The 18,930-nt window shown below is 39.0% G+C and overlaps 3 protein-coding genes across 3 annotated transcripts; 2 read left to right on the top strand and 1 right to left on the bottom strand.

Annotated features, from left to right (window-relative positions):
• Window positions 1-181: 181 nt before the first annotated feature.
• On the top strand, window positions 182-4,841 carry ankrd33ab (ankyrin repeat domain 33Ab). The gene is made up of 5 exons (XM_084129246.1): window positions 182-399; window positions 950-1,343; window positions 2,434-2,563; window positions 2,853-2,993; window positions 3,303-4,841. The coding sequence occupies exons 2-5, from the start codon at window positions 1,074-1,076 to the stop codon at window positions 4,139-4,141; spliced, it is 1,380 nt and encodes a 459-aa protein (XP_083985372.1). The 5' UTR covers window positions 182-399; window positions 950-1,073; the 3' UTR covers window positions 4,142-4,841.
• A 737-nt stretch (window positions 4,842-5,578) lies between these two features.
• Window positions 5,579-12,007, top strand: LOC311092488 (uncharacterized protein). The gene is made up of 8 exons (XM_084129244.1): window positions 5,579-5,728; window positions 6,557-6,607; window positions 7,522-7,854; window positions 7,955-8,266; window positions 8,694-9,020; window positions 9,445-9,572; window positions 9,694-9,871; window positions 10,300-12,007. Exons 1-8 carry the CDS (start codon window positions 5,707-5,709, stop codon window positions 10,464-10,466), a joined length of 1,518 nt encoding a protein of 505 aa, XP_083985370.1. The 5' UTR covers window positions 5,579-5,706; the 3' UTR covers window positions 10,467-12,007.
• krt4 (keratin 4) lies at window positions 11,928-17,105 on the bottom strand. The gene is made up of 9 exons (XM_084129243.1): window positions 16,267-17,105; window positions 14,524-14,732; window positions 14,370-14,430; window positions 14,160-14,255; window positions 13,890-14,054; window positions 13,678-13,803; window positions 13,370-13,590; window positions 13,191-13,255; window positions 11,928-13,088 (listed from the first exon to the last, which is right to left on the bottom strand). The coding sequence occupies exons 1-9, from the start codon at window positions 16,687-16,689 to the stop codon at window positions 12,913-12,915; spliced, it is 1,542 nt and encodes a 513-aa protein (XP_083985369.1). The 5' UTR covers window positions 16,690-17,105; the 3' UTR covers window positions 11,928-12,912.
• Between the last annotated feature and the right edge of the window lie 1,825 nt (window positions 17,106-18,930).

The raw sequence follows: 18,930 nt of genomic DNA, 5'->3' as shown, positions 1-18,930 counted from the left end.
AGTTTTCAGTTAGGGTTAGATTATCGTTTTTATAACTAGCTGCATAAAAAGAATAGAAGTCTTTGCAATGTCCCCATTTAGACAGCTAAGTAAACGTGTGTGTGTGTGTGTGTGTGTGTGTGTGTGTGTGTGTGTGTGTGTGTGTGTGTGTTTGTGAAATGTGATTATGCTCCGAGTGCATGTGTTGGGTCCTTTCTGATCCTGAAAGGCATTAGTCTAAACCTGAGGCGTTACAGAGCATGTATACATAGGATCACATACACACATGCACTACGAAGACATGAAGCTGATTTGTATTTTCTGGGAGCTGAGATTTCTGATGATAAGGATGTGAAAGTTGAATCAAAGTATACCAGCGCTCACCGAAGGCTCTTCTTTTCTTCTGAAAGGTGGACACAGGTGAGTTATACTCCATACTCCATATTCCATAGTAAAAAAAGAACATCTGATTGTCTTCATAATGGTACACTAGAGCTCTAAAGAGAATGTTTATTGCTTTATTGTAATCTTTGGATTGTATTTTGCTATATTTTGCTTTGTGACATGCACAACTGGAGAAATGTTTTATTTATTGCTGTTTTGAGAAATAGATATAGCCTACCAGTTTTGTAGCAAAACTAAATGTTTTCAACTTAAAATAGCTGTATAAATGTGTAGATATTTATGCTACAGTTCACTGAGGTAACATGCTTTTAAAGAGTATGTAAGCCTGTTTATTGGTGTCTGTGTATTTTAAGCCTGAGCAGGCCAGATTTAGCACTGACAATTAAAGCACAGCTCTCCCAGGCTAAATCCAGAGCTATTAAAACTCCCAATTTTCTCGCATCAGAAGCTTTTGAGTCAATTGAACTGTGATAGTTGCAATCGCTGCAAATTAATTCTTTTTATGAAGGTTCTCACTTGGTTAGAGAGTTTTGTGGTTTATCTCTGTTGGTCTGTTTGCCTCAAGACAGGGGCCGTAAACACTTGGAGTGCATTCCTTCACCTCAAGTTGCTGACCTGCCACAGTCGCGTTGGAACACTTTCCTCAAATGCCAGAAAAGATGATGTAGGCAACACTAAACTCTTGAGACATGGCAGCAGTTCATAGCTCTGCCTTTGAGGACCCAAACCTGGGGTCAGGCCCAGCTGACGATGAAATATCATTGTTGGAAGAGTCTGACTCTGGAAGTTTGCTCTCTGAAGACTCTGTTCTCCCTGATTATGAACAAGAGGACAGGAAAAAGGGAACTGCCAACACACTATATGAGGCGTGTGTCCAAAACGATACAGAAGCACTGAAGAGAGTGTTGGAACGTGGTGTGACCCGGGATGAGGTCATGGAAGTTGACATTAATGGCTGGGTAAGATATTATAAGATATTGCAAATTAGTATTAAAGAACATGAGACTGAGTGTCTCATCACTGAGCAGAAAGGTCAGTTGCTCTGGCAATAGTTTTTTTTAGGAGTGAGCTATGAAAGATTGAGGTAATCCATTAAAAATAACTTTTGTCAACCTTTCATTAAAAATATATAACATCATTGTCAACCAATGATGTTTTGGTCTACCTTCATATTGGTTGCGCTTTATTTTACAGTATGTGTACTTGCCTAAGAATGTACTGGGTAATATAAGGTAACAACATGGGTTTAGGGGTAAGTTCAGGGTTAGTACCTAGTTATTACCCAGTTATTGTAATTGCTATAATAGGTACAGGATGTACATGGGGAACATATTAGATGGCCTTAACTACTAACATTAAATGCCTACGAGAAGACTATGGGTTTATTGTGTAACTACATGTTCTGGAAAATTCCCACATTTACTGTTTGTAGTTAGGAGTAAAGGAAGGGTTAGAGTTTGAGGGTAAGGGTTTGGATTACAGTTCGAAGAAAAGTAAACAGTGCAACAACAAATCTTATTTAAATGCAAGTACTTTAAATGTAATTGCAATGCACCCACATGTATGTATGTAATATTGCATCAAACGGTTAAGCATATAGTTAAGGCCACCTAATATAAAGTGTGACCAATGTTTTAAACAAATTTGTAGGTCATCGATAATGGCTGTTTCGACATGGTTTTCTATGGAAGTTTAAAATGTTTATGAGTAAAATGGGGTCTGAGGTATTTCTTGAAGAGACTTTTATGTTTACAACTTGGACAACTATTGCAGTCTTTGTAGCAACTATTTGAGGCATTTCATTTGAAATTTAACAGCATGTGGAAGTCAATTTAAGGAATATTAACATACCTTATTGTAATCATGAATCAAAAAACACAAATGATCGTTGGAAATTCCTGAAGAAACCTCAAAGTGTTGCTGGGTTATTATGGTTTGATTGATTATGAAAGTGTTGCCTGTTGGGGTGGAGTGTCCATGTGCTGCAGTCTATGTCTCTAACCTTTTTAACTGGTTATAAGGTCCTTATAACATGATTCTCTCTTCTAGAATGGACTGATGGTGGCTGCATATAAAGGATTTCTTCCGATTGTTTATGAGCTGCACGGCTGTCCACACCTGGACATTAACCACCAAGACAATGACGGCAACACTGCTCTAATGATCGCTGCTCAAGCTGGTCAGTTACTGTGTGATGTCAATTCACTTTTTTTAATGGTAGTTAGAGGAGCTACTGCCTGGATTCTGCTGGCAGTAATAGCGTTACAGTATATACAGCCTGATATTGTTGAGTTTTGTGAATATGGTATGGTAAGTACAATTTATTTTATGTATTTGTATAAATGTTAAATTTATGTTAAATACTATTTACAGTTACTATTTACTGTTTAGGGAATTCACCCCATTTCTTTATTTTATATATCTTCGGAAATACAATGTGAAAACCTTTTAAATCTTTCTGTACACAGGTCATGTCTCCATATGCAACTACATCATGAATTACTTCCCTGGAGCAGAGACAGAGATCAGAGACAACAGAGGATTCACTGCCCTCATGAAAGCTGCCATACAGGGCAGGACTGATGTGGTGGCAGCTCTTATAATGCACGGTTAGTTATTGAACACACATGCTGATATGCTGGAAATTATCTCTGAGGTATGAGCATTTCATATACTGATTATATGCATATGCACAGCATTTTAGACAAACTCTTTTTTTATTCCTAAAATAATTGTGCTTCTAAACTAATCCCAGTTTTCCTGCATGACATGACTCTCCACATTATTCTTTAAATTACTCAGGCCTGTCAAAGTGCACATTTTAATGTAGTCTTTAAATGTCCTGCTATACTCTGCTTCAGCAACATCCTCTAATACACAATATTCTTTTTTTTATTCTCTGTATTGTTCTATCTTAGGTGCTGATGTAAATGCTGTAGACACCAACCGTGGTAAATGTGCACGTGACTGGGCTCTGAAAACGGGTCGCTTTGACACGCTGACACGTCTGCGCCACCTTGTACTCCATCCCACAGCGGAACAGTTCTGTGACACCTACGTCCCAGAGTGGCCCGACCTTAAGTTGCTGGTCAGCAAAGCAACAGCCAATAAGAGTGCTGGCCAGAAGTTGACTCATCATCTCAAGAGTACGTTCGGTTTCAGTTTCCCACGCGACCCACAGGAAAATGGCGTCATGGATCACATGGTGCGAATGACCACCAGCCTACACAGCCCGCTCATAGCCACGGCCACACGCCCACTTTGCCCGAGCAGCCCTCCACAGGTAGGTAAACGTCGACTTGCTGTGGCTGAGCTGATGCAGAAGCACTCAGAGAAACAGCTGGAGGAGAGTTCGCTGTGCCACCGAAACAGCTCTGTCTCCTTCATTTCTCCATCTATCCACTCTCAGGAGTCCGGCTCTGTGTCCTGCTGTGCCGATACAGCGAGGCGTGGAAGTGTGCTGTCCATTGCTCAGTCCGGTATGCGCACATTCATTCCTCATAGCGTAGCGTCAAGGCGCAACAGTGTTTTCCCCTCGGGCTGTATCCCACAGATCAAAGTCACTAAATCCTCTGAGCCCACCCCAAAGAAAGTGAAGAAGAATAAAAAGCAGAAAGGTTACCTGGAGCCTCCAAAGTGGAAGTATAAGGAGGCCAAGGATGAGAAGAAGAAAGAGAAGAAAGTGTTAAAGGAAAAAGAAGAGAAAGAAAAGGAGAAGAAAAGCAAAGACAAGGATAAAAGAAAAAAAGAAAAGTGATGATTAAGGGCTTTCTGAAATCTTTGCAAAATTCTGATAAGTACTCAGTCTCAATGAGGGTGTAGATGCCCTCAATGTTGTGGAGCAATGCTTGATGACAGAATCAGTGAAGCAATGCAGTGAAGAACGCATGGGTCCTGAGGAGAAGTGCATTTTGAAACCACAGCGGTGCAGTCCTGTCTCACGAAATCACTTCCTACTATAACTGCCAGTTTAAAGGGGAAATTTATCTATGATCATTTCAGTCCTTCATAGGCTTAAGCAAACAGTTTAAGATATCTGATTGGATGACTTGCAATATAGGATAGTTCCTAAATGAATGCTGCATTATGTATTTAAATAAACACCAACATAATCAGAACTGAATTATGCTATAAATATGTAATTTAATATACTGAACAATTTAATTAGGCATAGTCCATCACTAACATGTAATTAAAAAACAACAACAAATTAACCATTGCTTATCTATAAAATGTTTAAATGCTGTGGATTCCATATTTGCAAAATTATCCCACAGCAGACGTGCAGACATAATTCAGCTGCCAATAAAATGAACATTTAGAGATTTTGTACAGTGTGAACTCTTAAAAAAATGCTATCATGATTGACTTGATCATGTATTATGTTTGTAAATATCTATGATCCATTGTAAGATGCTGTAAATATGATTTAATAAACTATGTATCCTGTAGTACACAAAAATGGTCTTATTAGACTTTTTCTTACACCTGTGTAGCATCTCTGACAGAACGACAGGGACAAATGTGACTGAACAGTCAGTAATCTGCTCTCTCACAGTTATGCAACACAACCATCCTAAGGGCAGCAGTTAAAACCATGCAGGATTAGAGATCTAACCGGGTCACTCAGGTCAAGCTGAGGCCTCTAAGTTTGGCTTCTAAAGGACGTGCTTTGGAATCACTTTTGTAGTGATAAGATCTTCATCAACAAGGGGAGAGAAATACTGTGCACCCATTATTACAAAGCAAAAGGACTAGATTTGAAATAAAAGACAAGCAGAATGTGGGAATGTGCAGGGTTATACAATTTAAAAAGAAATATGATGTGATATTCATATACATTTTCTATTGTATGGACAGAGGTATCAATATAAGTTATGGCTAATGTGAGAATATAAGTGAATTGTACTGGGGAAAAAAATCTAAATATCTCAAGTGTGCAAATAACACTGTTCTTGGTAATTTATGTAAGCCTTTATCATCCTAATGCAAAACTAAAATAAATGAATAGACAAAAAATATAAAAAATATAAATATAATACAAAAAATACTCAAGATTGATTTAAAAAAAAAATTTGAAATATAATTATTTTAAATACATTACACAGTATATAGTGGACTAAAAGGATATTTTATGGTAAATAAAAAAAACTGTCACATCCTTTTTTGGGGGGTCAATAACCTTTTTTTTGTCGATGGACTTCCTGTTAGTTACTCAACGCAGTGTTTCGCCAGTTGGGTATTTTTGCTCAGCTTTTTTGTGGATTTAAGTTTTCATTCGTACTGTCACAGTTTCATTTACCGGTACTTTTACTTGTCAGGATGTTTCTCCCCAACACAAGAGGTAAGTGTTTATTTCATTTTCCTGATGTTTTTAAAGTACATCTTGCTCATCTCATTGCAGTAGAATGTCCATCAGTGGAACGTTTAATTAAATTTAGCTAATTGCAAAAACATGTAGCTCTGATTTCCAGTTAACGATTGTTGTTTTCAGTTCATTAAATTTGCAACTAATGGTATAAATGTGAAGGTATAAATCAGGGCTACCCAGTGAACTTGCTTTATTCTCCCCCAGTTCTTTCTGCAACAAGATGTACAATGTATTTGCATTTACTAGAAGAGAACTGGCTTGATAGATAGAGCTGGCACTATTATTGATTCTGAAAATATCATGATTGATTCTGAAAAAAGTCCCCATGCTTGAGCTAATAACATTTCCATTCCAGTTAGCAGTACTGTTTAGATGCAGACCAGTCAGTTTAGCCAAGTGTTGAAAACAGTACTCCTCTAAATCCTGAGTTTGTTTGACTCACAATAATATACTTTTGTAAAGAAAAAATATATTTTCAACCAGGAGCCTAAAACTATATTAAAGGTATAGCGGAGGATCTTTCCGAATTTTAGATAAGACCCGCCCTCTCCACTTTTTGAAAAGTTTGATTGATTCACCAGAATGATTGACAATTAGGAGGACCAATAGTATAGGCATTCCACCCGGAAGTAAAAAAATCCTCCGCTATACCTTTAATGGTTAAAATAATTTATTTTGGTTTAAATAATGTCTTGTTGTTTGTTTCCCCATGTATAAAATGTTGAAACTTGCACATTTCATGTACTTTAATTTGTGAAGTCCTGTTTTTCACAATATATTGCAATCGCTCTTTCTTCATAGCGCTAGCTGTGGTGTGCTGGATAATGTGTGTGAGAATCACAGTGTCCCAGGGTAAGAATCATTTCACCTGAATAACCTACTCCTGTACAGAGGCAGAAGCACACATAGTATGGTCAGTATGAGGGAAGAATGGCAATTTTGTTTTCCATTCAGGTGACAGGTCATACAATCTTACAAATGTCATGCTGTTTATAGAAGTACTGTATTCTCACCAGCTTGTCCTTATCTAAAAGATTAGGGATCTGGCAGCCTAAAAAGTAGCTACATAAATGTGTAAAAATATGAATGATCATAAAATCTGAACAGTTCATCATGCCTGCACTAACTTATGCAGGTTCTCTTTTTATGCAACTACACTACAGTTCAACGTTTTGGGTCGATAAATTCTCTCTAAACTCTATTATTACAATTTATAATAACTCTTTTTTTATTTAATATATTTTGACATTTTAAAAGCTGATTACTCCAGTTTTCAGTGTTACGTCATCTTTCATTTGCTGATTTAGTGCTTAAGCACTTGTACTGCTTGATATTTCGGTGAAAACTGATACATTTTTCTTTTCAGGATACTTTGATGAATAGAAAGCTCAAATGAACAGCATTTATGTGAAATAGAAATCTTTTGTAACATTTTGTCTTTACTGATCAATGTCCTTGACTAATGAAAGTATTATTTTTTTTCTCTTCTTTTCCAAAATACCCAAACTTTTTTTAACCGTAGTGTATGTGTGACTTCAAATAGCCTGTTAAGGTCAGTGGAACATAAAATCCTAACACTAAATAAAAACAAATCCCATAATTTGTTTTTATTTAGTGTTGCTTATGCGGTTTGCTGATTGATTCGAAATGAACAAGCACACAGCAACTAAATGAAAAACTATAAATTCTGGTCCAATATTGCATTAATATGTATTGTCCTCCCTTTTCTTTTTCTGTTCCTTTCTCACTCTGTCTCTCACCTCTAGCATCTGTTCCAGCCCTTGTACTCAAGTTCGCAGACTCGGTGAATGAAAGTAATATTGTGCTAAACACTTTATTAAGTGTTTCCTGTTACGCCCCTAGAGGTGCTCCGTATCCTCTAACTCTGTCTGTGGGCAAGCTGGAAAGCCCCTCACAGACCCCAGAGACCACAGAACCATGGGTGACCTCTCAGGTCGTCAATTATGCGACTTCAGTGGATTTCAGTATCCCCGCATTACCCAAGTACGAAGGGAAAATGGTGTGCTGGTACAAATCCACTCGAACTGAACTGAAGAATTCTTACTCTGAATTCAGTAACACTGTTCCCTTAGTCGTATGTAAGTTTGATAATGCATAGATAAGTGTGTTTTGAAAAAAATATATTAGAAATTTTCTACTGAAATGTCACTGTATTTCTCTCTTGTTTGCCTTTACCAGCTGCCCTCCCTCCTCCCATAGTGTCTTTGCAGCCCAGTGTCTTTCTTGTGGGTGGGAATTACACTGTGTACTGTGATTCAACCGCTGGTCCAGTCACAAACTTCACATTAAGTCTGTATTACCACGTCCTACCTGTCACACCCGGAACCAACTGGACCTTCGCTGGTTCAGTGTTTCTCACAGATGGCAATAGACTCTATACAAGAAACACGAATGCAGTCGTCCAAATAGAATTTGTCTGCACTATGGAGATGTTGTACAATGGAAAAGTTTTGCATTCACTGCAGTCTAAAATCGAGCAAGCCTTTCCAGGTACAGAGAAGCAATACATTTCTTTGCATGTATGAGAGTTAATATGTGTGCTTATAGTATACACACACACGGTCCAAAGATTGACTCAAAAGACTTATTGGAGCTCAGGATATTTATTCTAAACCTCTTTAGGAGAAATATAAAAATGAATATTAAACTGTAAAATTAATGTGGATAGCATAGTTTAGATAATTTTGTCTTGAAGGAAATTGGTTAGAAATCTGAGTATAATTTTAGATTGTTCAGATCTTTTCTGAAAGAAGGAGACTTGGTTGAGATTAATAGGGGCTTTGAGATCTGAGATGCCAAATCTGTGACCAAATTCGCTTAGAAAAAACAATTGAGATTTTATTTCCCATGTGTTTATACACATTTCAAGTGCACCTATGCTTTCTAAAGACATGGTGCATTGTCTTCCCTTGTGCAGAAGAAGAGCTTCCGGTTCGCCTCTGGGAGCAAAAACGTGGAGAAAGCTGTCTGGGAGACCTGGATGTCAAGATCAAAGGCAATTGGGCACCGGTTTGTCAGAAGGAAGTCGATGCATCTGTCGCTATTGCTACGGCTAATGTGGTGTGCAGGGAACTGGGATGTGGGCATGTACTGGTGTGGAACAGGTTTTTGGGAAACAACCGGCATTTCTCAGACAAAATCGGGGGTTTCAGATGCAGTGGGAAAGAAGAAAAGACCAGAGATTGCCCAATGAATGAAATTGAATCGTGCAAAAATGGAGGCACTCTCTACATAGTTTGTTCAGGTGAGACAGATTGAGATTAATAATACAAAGGTTTTGCAATGTCATTTTACCCGAAAATGTTTTAAAGACCCCATGAAATGTTTTCATGAACCATCATTTTCTACTTGCTAGTTGGCTGCAGGTACTATTAGAGGGGTAAAACTGGACAAAAGATCTGTGTAGTGCAAGATGAATCATCAAGATTTTGTCCCATTTTCCCAGAAGAGAGAGTTTTTAATGCCAATTTTAATGTACGTGTCCTGTATATCAGCTAAAGGTTAATTATGTCGACTTTTAGGAGTACACTACCTAGCACATAAGCTTAGGTATGGCTTTATAAAAATGGTCCAAAAGCCACAAAACACCAATTGATGGGCTCTGACTAATTCACGCATACTTTGTACCTTTATAATAAATGCCTTTCTTTCACTCTCCTCTTTGCCAGATGCATTGCCCCCTCCTAAACTGTCTGTGATGACTTACGGTTCTGACCCTAAATTGTATGTCAAGGACAAACAAAATGTGGAAATCTCCTGCTCCTTTGACTCAACTTATTTAAAACCAACAGACTATGTAACTCACCCCATTCACACTTATACTGTTACACTTAATTGTTTTATAATTACATTGCAAATATTCTTTCTGGAACATATGTAGCAGTTTTCTTTACAATGGTCTTTTCTTTCCTGTTTAGGGGTACATCGTGTTTAGAAAGAATGGTGTTACCTTAAGTGATCAGTACAGAAATCCAGGCACCTCTGCGTCTATCACACAGAATGACAAAGTGGCTGGAGAATATGATTGTGTATACCGACTTCATTCTTCAAAAATACAACTTGTGTCTCAGCCCAGCAATACAGTCTTCATTTACAGTGAGTGTAAAAACAACTAACTTTTTAATCCATGATAACTAACATAAATGACTTTTTTTGCGTCTAGTCATGCTCTTGATCTGTAATCTATAATGCTTAATGTAGAATTTTAAAGAACAAACACCAGGGGTCAGTGCTGAGCAACTAATTTGTAATTTTTACATCATTAAAAATTACACCTAAAGAATGAAGTTCTTTCTGTCAAGACCCCTGTCAAATCAGTAACCTAATAAAAGCTGGTTTATAGATGGAGCAGGTCATTTCTTAAGGACTGATAGGTTAAACAAAGTTTTTACAATGTTTGCCACAATATTAATTTCCGCCACACTGGCAAGGTCCTTTGGTTTAAAATGTAACTTTGACTGTGTCCCTAAATGTTGTCCTGACATTGCCATACTTTGATGTTCACTTCTGTTTGTCTTTTGCAGTTTACAATCCTCCGGATCCGGTACCAATTGTTGCAGGTGTTCTCACAACTGTTATTGGGATAGCAATTCTGACATATATTTGTATCTATAGAACCGCGACACAAGAGGTACAGGGCAATGAGTTTCCAGCACATTCCCAGGACCCAGCAACAAATGCTGAAAAATAATTTATGGCTTGAAATTTGTTAAACTTCACTATAGAAATATATCATCCCAACAACTTTCCACATGAAATATGATGTTTGATGAATGTTGAGAAATGTTAAGAGATGAATTTTGCAATGGATTTGTACAAAGAGTTCCTGGAAAGGTTCATTAACCCTTTCTTGCATTAGTTATGACATCCTCAGTCATGATTTTTTTTTTTCTCTGTTTTTATTGCTCTTATATAAGATATTTTTAAAACATTTTTCTAAAAGATTTTTAGATTTGATTGGATAATATGCGCTTTTGTTTTTGACTGAAGATATACTGTATTAAACATAATAAAATAGTAATACTGTGTGTATTTAACAAGACAATAAATAAAATTATGTGAAAACTACAAAATATATACAAAAAAATTAATACAGCTTCAACTATTGCAAACACAATTGAGTTTGTTCCCGTTCGACTAACAGACCGAGAACTTCATACAAGTTGAACTTTGCGTGTTTTTGATAACATGAGGATGTGATTCCATCAAAGATCTCTACAACTGTGGTGAAGATACAACTCTGTGAAAACCCAACTCAGACTATGTAGAAAATGCTCATGCTCCCACGTTGATTTACTCATATTATCTGATAATTCAAATTATGTTCAAAATGGACAAATTTCTACCATAGCTCTCCTCTCAGAGAAAATCTACACTGATCTATTGATGTTTTCAGACTGTGGAAAAACTAGTGATCAGGTGTTTTCAATCTCATGTAACACATTACAAGTAATATGCATTATGTAATCAGATTTTTTTTTGATGAAACGAGTAAAGTAACTCATTACAAGTAATGTGTATTACGTGATCAGATTACTTCTCCTTAGATGTTACAACGTTGTTGTTTTTTTACCTGCAAGTGCCTTATAGGAAAGAAGGAATAGATGGATTTTCCGGAGCAAGTCAGCTGTCAGACATCTTGGTTTGGAGAAATAAAATCCACATACAATGGCCTGCCACTTGGTGAGAGTGTATAGGATGATGCACTAGTGTCCACTGTAGTGGTTGATGTGCAACTATGCCATCAAAACCTATGCATACTCAAGAAAATGGCTCTTTGAATAGCTGTCCACTATGGACAGCTAAACGTGGCTAAAATTCTATCTTAAAAATAAACTAACCTAGTGTTTTAAGAGTATTAAGAATAAGGGAGTCTGTAATGGTTGCAATAAGTAAATTCTACCTTGCAAGATGCTTAACATGTTAGGCAGGATTTTAATGAAGACTAATTGAGGGAGATAGAGCCAAGTGTCATCATCATAGTTTAAGGTCAACATAAGTGAAAATATATATCCGTTGAAATATCTTTTACTATTTATAGTTTCTTGGTGGTTCCATTGTCTAATTTTAAGCCATATGCAGCTATTTGATGATTTGAAAATTTAAGGGACCCAAACAAAAAAAAACAGTGAAAGACAAAGCAAGGCAAAACTTGTGGTCTCAGATTTATTGTATTTAGATTTTAAGTTGGTGTCAAGTCAATCAATACAAAATAAATCTGGTTGAACATGATTTCAGAGTTGTTGTTTTTTTTTTCAATTTATAACAGGGATTGTAAAATATGATCTGGAAGCAGTCTGAATACTGGGGAAAGTGTAAGGTAGTACAGTCACCACACAGTAAATGGAGCTCTCAGCTTCCAACTCAGCAAGTACACAAAGTTAAGGAGGGATGGTCCACAGAAATGCCATTGTGCCTATTTTTTGCTGTAACAGATCCCCCTTGAATGTGAGATAACTGGACTTTGGTAGCCCACAAGTCATTGTCATCAGTTAGATCTGATCTGAGATCTGAGTTGTGGGTCATGTTTGTATAGCAAATCGGTAAACTGACACTGACAGCCATTGCATAATGATAAAAGACATATTAGTCAACTAAAATACAGCAGGGAGTTGTAACACAGCACAAAACATTCAACCAGGACTTTCAGGACCTGTATAGCACATCCCTGATCCAGTGAAACCATGGTACTGCTTGTGGTCATGCTAATGAGACTTAAAATCCTATTGTTGGGAAAGGCCTAATTCACTTCAGTGGTTTCTATGTGTATTTCATTCAAGTTTCTCTTTCCCCATACATACCAGTGCAGAAATAAAAATTCAGTGGCTGGGAATACAGATTCTCCATTCAATTCTTCCTGGTGTCATTTAAGTGTAGTTGCGTTGATGATTTAAAATGGCAGTGATACCACCAGACAATAGATTATTGGTTAAGGGTCACTACCATCAACGCACAGAACAACCTAAAACATATTTTGTTTTTAGAAATCATTGTCCTCATCTCCTCATTAATAGGGGATAGCTGTCTGGCTAGAATATAGCACCATAGATGGTTTGAGTTGTAGAAAGGTTTGAAGTGATCTGGTTGCAGGTAAGGAAGGTGGGACGCTTGGTTGGGTTGGGTTGGAGGGCTTCTTCTTAATAGCGTCTACTACTGCTGACAGAGGAGACGCTGGTTTTGCTGATGGAGCTGCCACCGTATCCTGAACCACCACCGTATCCTGAACCACCACTGTATCCAGAACCACCTCCGAATCCTGAAGCACTGCTAAAACCGCCGCCATAGCCAAATCCAGAGCCACTACCAGAGAAACCTGCAAGAGAATGAAGGTTCAGAGACATATCCAAAATGACCTGGAGAATAAGATCATAAAAAAGGTGGATTGATTGAGAGAGAGTGAGGAACATTTACTTACCAGATGACAGACCTCCAGAGGTCTGCTGCACATGAATGGTGGCTGAAGATCCACCGCTGGTCAGTCTGAGTAAAGAATATGACAGATTTGCTTAGTGATGTTTTTCAACACCCAGAGGTTGGTATAAAAGTTCTGAGAGTGTAAATATCAGAGAAACACTTTTTTTTAACACTTCCTACCTGTTCTCCTCTCCCTCCAACAGCTTCCTGTAGGTGGCGATCTCAATGTCCAGAGCCAATTTGACGTTCATGAGTTCCTGGTACTCACGCACCTGGCGGGCCATGTCTTGCTTGGCCCTCTGGAGAGCTTCCTCAAGCTCCTTGATGCGGAGCTTGGCGTCCTTCACTGCCAGCTCTCCACGCTCCTCAGCCTCAGCGATCTGAGCCTCCAAGTTGGCACGCTAAAATGACAACAACATACATAAAGTCAGCTTTTTCACATAAACAGAATGTGAAATATTTTTGAATCAATCCTTGCTCATCATTACTTGTCCCTTGACGGCATCAATCTCATTCTGCAGGCGGGCGATCATTCGGTTGAGTTCAGCAATCTCAGCCTTGGTTGAGCGGAGGTCCTCACCGTATTGACCAGCAGAGGACTGCATCTCCTCAAACTGTAATACATATTGAGACAATGAGCACTTACGTAGCTACAGATGAGGTGGGCTTCAAGAGTTGAACCTATAAGAGCTTGACCCACCTTCTGTTTGTACCAGCTCTCTGCCTCGGCACGGCTGCGGTTTGCAATGTCCTCATACTGAGCACGAACTTCAGCCACAATGGAGTCCATGTCCAGGTTTCTGCTGTTGTCCATCTCTACAACAACTGACGTGTCCTTGATCTGAGACTGGAGCTCACGCAGTTCCTGCAAACACAGACCAAACAATCTGTAAATTGCACGCCATAACAAAGCAGCAGTACTATATGCTAAGTAGTTTTTGTTGGCAAAACACAATAGAATTGAACTTACAGCCTCATAGACTGCCCTGAGGAAGTTGATCTCATCTTGAAGAGCATCAACCTTGGCCTCAAGCTCAACCTTGTTCATGTAGGCTGCATCAACATCCTGAAAAAAATGAGAGGACATTATTCCCCATTGCTATTACAAAATAAGACGAAAAAAAGCTTAATGCAGTGAAAAAGGGAGGCAACCCATTAAAAAAATATGAATGGTCATTACCTTCTTGAGCAGGACAAACTCATTCTCTACGGAAGCACGCTTGTTGATCTCATCTTCGTACCTGTTAAGAGATGGGAAAATGTGAGTAAATCAATTCTGTTCTCAGCGCTTTATCGGTTAAATTATTCACCTTCAAAATTACAACTTCACTCACTTGTTCTTGAAGTCCTCAACCAGGCCCTGCATGTTCTTCAACTCTCCTTCCAGCTTAACCTTCTCATTTCCCAAGCCATCGAGCTGTCTGCGCAGGTTAGAAATGTAGGCCTCAAACATGGCATCGATGTTAGAGCGGGTGGTGGTCTGTTCTTGGAGGAGACTCCATTTGGTCTCCAGCATCTTGTTCTGCTGTTCCAAGAAGCGCACCTGGGGGAAAAAAGAAAGAAATTAGTGATGTTTTTTTTAATGATTTTCACCGTCAAGCTCCTTAAATGGGGGTTAAACTTAGTTGAGGAAGATTGCATTCTGAAATAAAAGAAATGACTGAATGAAGTGGATTGGTGGTTTTGTCTGGCTTGTATGACTCCTTTGTAGTGCTGGCTCTTTAAGTAACTTTGTGTATGCTCTCTGGAAGCATTGTTTAAGGGAATACAAATGGTCATGAGTCATTTAAGCTGGCAATTTTTTCCAGCAGGGTGAAGTGAGGGAAGGGGGAGGGGAAGATGAGAGTGGACTGACTGGGTGTGGCAGTGCTGTACACAAGCTACATACTCCTAGGCTAGAAAAAAACTTTCAGTAATGGCCTCGCCCCAAACCTGCATTGCTTCACAGATAAAACACCAACATCAGAGAAACAAGACATACCTGCCACACCCTAAGGCAGGTTTTGTGTGTGGTCTTTGGAGATCAGCCATACCCGACAGCACCTGTCTAGCTAATCTACTAAAAAAAAATTTTTTTCTAGATGTCTGCAGTATGAATGTACCCTAGAAATATGAATGCCCTATTCCTCAAGACTTCTTGATTTAATCATCTTAAATTAACAATGATTTACATTTCCCATTTAGAGCATCTAGCATCTATGGCCGAGGTGACTCATCCTGGTCACACACTGCTTACTGCAAATTCTCCCACAGGCACTAAAAAATAAAGGTGTGTGTGTGTAGACTCCATGCCCTTTAGGGTGTGTCTTCTGTCCACATTTACTCAGAAAGTTATGAAGTGTTTGTTTGCAGCTAAATATGGGTGTAACATACAGCTGACTTAAGTGAAATAAAAATGCACAGCACAAAGGGATCTAATTGACTATCCATTTCACAAGCTGTGTGATTTTTTGCGGTGTAATAAAGTCTAGACTTTGGACTATGCACACACTGGCTACTAGTAGCACTCTCTATGTAGGCCTATGTGTGTATATATGACTCACATGGTTGCTAGGTTATTACCTAAACTCCACCCATATTTGGATAGCTCCAGTCATGGGTTTTTGGAGTACTTTTTTCCAAGGCTAAAGCCATACTGAGAGATCTAGCACACATGGTTTAACATTTGTAGAATTTACATTAGCTTATTTGCTGAAAACTACTACTATGCTTGTACTGCCCAATTAGTAAATATAGTACCACACAGGCCTATGGTGTAAGCAGATGCTGTTTGTTTTACAACTAAGAAAAAAGCCTAGCTTGCAGATATTCTCAAAGAATGCTGTTGTGCAATAGAAAACATATTTAAGTGTCACTCAATTTATTATTTTACAGCTGCAAGCTATTATGGTGTGTAGTAACACTTGCTGCATTCAGTGTTAAGAGCCACTGGTTCAAAGGTCATACTTAGTAATGAAATGAGAATTCCGTATTTGAATGCACTCCAGGCACTGTGCAGAGCTATATCATTTCATATTTTTGCATAATATGTAAAAGACATTGTCATTATAAGAGTGAACAAATGCATGAATACTCACTTTGTCAATAAATGATGCGAAGCGGTTGTTGAGGGTCTTGATTTGCTCTTTCTCCTGAGTGCGGACAGCTTGAATCGTGGGGTCAATTTCCAGGTTGAGGGGGGTCAACAGGCTCTGGTTGTAAGTTACAGCAGTGATGGGAGCTGGAACGAAGCCCATGCCTCCACCGAAACCTCCACCAAGACCACCACCATATCCTCCACCCATGCTGCTGCTGCTGAAGCCGTAGCTGCTGCCTCCAGCACCGAAGCTGCTGCCTCCAGCACCGAAGCCTGGGCCGGCACCCACAACAGATCTCCTGACGGAGCTGACCCTGGTAGAGCCGACGGGAACTGCATAGGCTGACTGGCTGGAGTAGCTCTTCCTGACGGAGCCACCGCCGCTGCCACCCATGCTGTAGCTGATAGACCTGGTGCTTGTCATGGTGCCTGTGTCTTTCAGTTGCTGAGAAGGAGGTACGAGAGTGCTCTTTGAGAGAGGAGTGGAGTGGAGGAGGTTACTCACAAAGGAGAGTCAAAGTCCCTCTGTGTGTCTCTCTGCAGCTGGCTGACTGATTTTATACACACACAGACTGAAAGGGGGTTTGGGGGCGGAGCCAGCCTCACCACACACACACACACTCACTCACACACACACAGATTTACTCTCACACACACCCTACCTGTTAGACAGGTACGGAGAAAGTTCAAGATAAATGGTGTCACACCCAGCCCCAGGCTTTGCCCCAGGTGGAGGGAGAAAATGAGAGGAGAGGCAGAGACTTGAGGACAGACATTCCAGTAAAACTCGGAAAAAATTCAGACAAGACTGTGTAATTCTCACAGTCTGCCAGCGGGAGTGTTCCTGCCTCAGTATCTGGTTGGCTGGGCAGCCGTAGAGAGTGAGTTAACCTCTGCTCTTTTCAGCAGGGTGGGGCACGTTGCAACTTTCACATTTATGAATGGCCTTTTTCCATCTACTTTTGCCAGTGTTTGGAACTGGCAGGGCTTTTTTTTCCCCAAGAGAAGAAGAGTTGCATTGTTGAGATTTACCAGGGAAAAAGAACAGAGAGCAGAGTTTCCGTCAGGATTGATATTGGAAAATGTGCACACACTCTTCTGCACTGTAGCGCTAGCGGCTAATGCAGCTAATGTATTTTATGACTCTAAACTCCACCATATGTGTGTACATATGACTGTGTGTGTTTGAGGTGGAGCAAAGTGGTGTGATAGAGCTGGGAGAAAACAACAGCAAGAATATTTGCCACAAAAGTACAGTACATTTCGCTCTACCTTTAAACTTTTTTATGATCACTCATACAGCGTTCCCACGCAATACGCCCTGCATAGTCAGACCATTTCTCATTTCCAGTACAAGTCAACATGATAAGCCAACGGTTGGGTGTCACAGCCACCATTGCATAGTATTACACAATCATCTACAACTATCATGACACTATGATAGTATAAACCAGGTGTGAAAGGTGTGAGATCACGGTACAGCAATCATCGCTTTGTCCGAGTGTTTGTGATGAGTAATAAGCTTTAGCTATGTCTTTAGCTATGGCGTGCACAAGCCCCTTTAAAGACGTCAGACGGGAAGGTAAGGCAAGAGAATGCATGTCCGGGCTGGATCTCCGGGACATTGTGGAGAAAGTTTACTGTAGCAAACCATTACAGTAATCAGACAAGGGTTTGGCCTGGGGTTTGGCTAGAGACTGTAAGCTATCTGCAGGGTGCAGACTCATCATCAACTTTTTGGAAATTATTCATGTGCACATATTGGTGTGCAAGCATGTTTTTGTGTTTGCAAGTTTAGCAGATCTGAAGTTAGGGTGTATTATGCATATTTTCCAATGTGTACATTATTTGCTTTGGTAATGTAACAGGGCTTGGCACCTTGGAATTACTGCAATGTAGTAAGCACACGCATTTTCTTTGCTAATATTGTGAAAAGCATATGCAAATATTTCTGTGTTGAGGGTGATGGCAGTAGATATCTTAGTAAATAATATGCACACACACACACACACACGAAAATATATCGAACACAAATGAGCATTTATGTTTTACAGGTTTTTTTTTAAATGCTTACACACTAGTGGTTCTTGAGACCACTCAGTGAAAAAATTCACTCATTATATGCTTTACACTCAGTTTGCAATTGTTAAACAAACTTTTTGCAAAATGCTAAACACAGTTTTCTGCATTAGACATGTCACTCAAAACTAACAGCTCTTGATTTTCATGTAGAAAACACTGCCATTTAAATACCACAATAATTTCCCAATTACCTACACCCAATGATCATGCGAAACTTGTAGATGACTTATACATAACTTGATCACTTCAAAATCAAAACTCAATGTTTTCAGAAAGAAATGACCCTTGCATTTGTTTATTTTGTAATATATACTGAATATGCATACAAGTCAAGTTACCTTTATTTCTGTAGCACTTGCCATGTTTGTTGATGAGAGATCTGGCACATTCCTAGTTTAAGTACTAGTGACAAGAATGGACACACCCTTTATTAGGGTCATCAACTGACACTAAAAACACCTTTGAAATGATGCTTTGAAATACAAATTTTTTTTTTTTATAATTATTATTTTTTATTGTTTATAAAAAAACAATAATTTTTTTTCAATACAGATTTATTTCAGTAAGAGACAAAAGACAAAAA

Source organism: Abramis brama (genome assembly GCF_963993115.1).
Source record: "Abramis brama genome assembly, chromosome: 11".
NCBI lineage: Eukaryota > Metazoa > Chordata > Actinopteri > Cypriniformes > Leuciscidae > Abramis > Abramis brama.
The sequence above is the reverse complement of the archived record's forward strand: the minus strand, read 5'-3'. Positions and strand labels throughout refer to the sequence as shown.

What these genes read in the sequence shown, in the direction of transcription:
- ankrd33ab (XM_084129246.1), top strand. Translation starts at nt 1,074, where the DNA reads ATGGCAGCAGTTCATAGCTCTGCCTTTGAGGACCCAAACCTGGGGTCA. An exon ending in AAGTTGACATTAATGGCTGG is followed by an intron (nt 1,344 to 2,433) that starts GTAAGATATTAT and finishes TCTCTCTTCTAG; the next exon opens with AATGGACTGATGGTGGCTGC. An exon ending in AATGATCGCTGCTCAAGCTG is followed by an intron (nt 2,564 to 2,852) that starts GTCAGTTACTGT and finishes TTCTGTACACAG; the next exon opens with GTCATGTCTCCATATGCAAC.
- LOC311092488 (XM_084129244.1), top strand. Translation starts at nt 5,707, where the DNA reads ATGTTTCTCCCCAACACAAGAG. An exon ending in GAGAATCACAGTGTCCCAGG is followed by an intron (nt 6,608 to 7,521) that starts GTAAGAATCATT and finishes TCTCACCTCTAG; the next exon opens with CATCTGTTCCAGCCCTTGTA. An exon ending in ATTTAAAACCAACAGACTAT is followed by an intron (nt 9,573 to 9,693) that starts GTAACTCACCCC and finishes TTTCCTGTTTAG; the next exon opens with GGGTACATCGTGTTTAGAAA.
- krt4 (XM_084129243.1), bottom strand. Translation starts at nt 16,689, where the DNA reads ATGACAAGCACCAGGTCTATCAGCTACAGCATGGGTGGCAGCGGCGGT. An exon ending in GTTGAGGACTTCAAGAACAA is followed by an intron (nt 14,431 to 14,523) that starts GTGAGTGAAGTT and finishes ATCTCTTAACAG; the next exon opens with GTACGAAGATGAGATCAACA. An exon ending in TCAGGGCAGTCTATGAGGCT is followed by an intron (nt 14,055 to 14,159) that starts GTAAGTTCAATT and finishes CTGTGTTTGCAG; the next exon opens with GAACTGCGTGAGCTCCAGTC.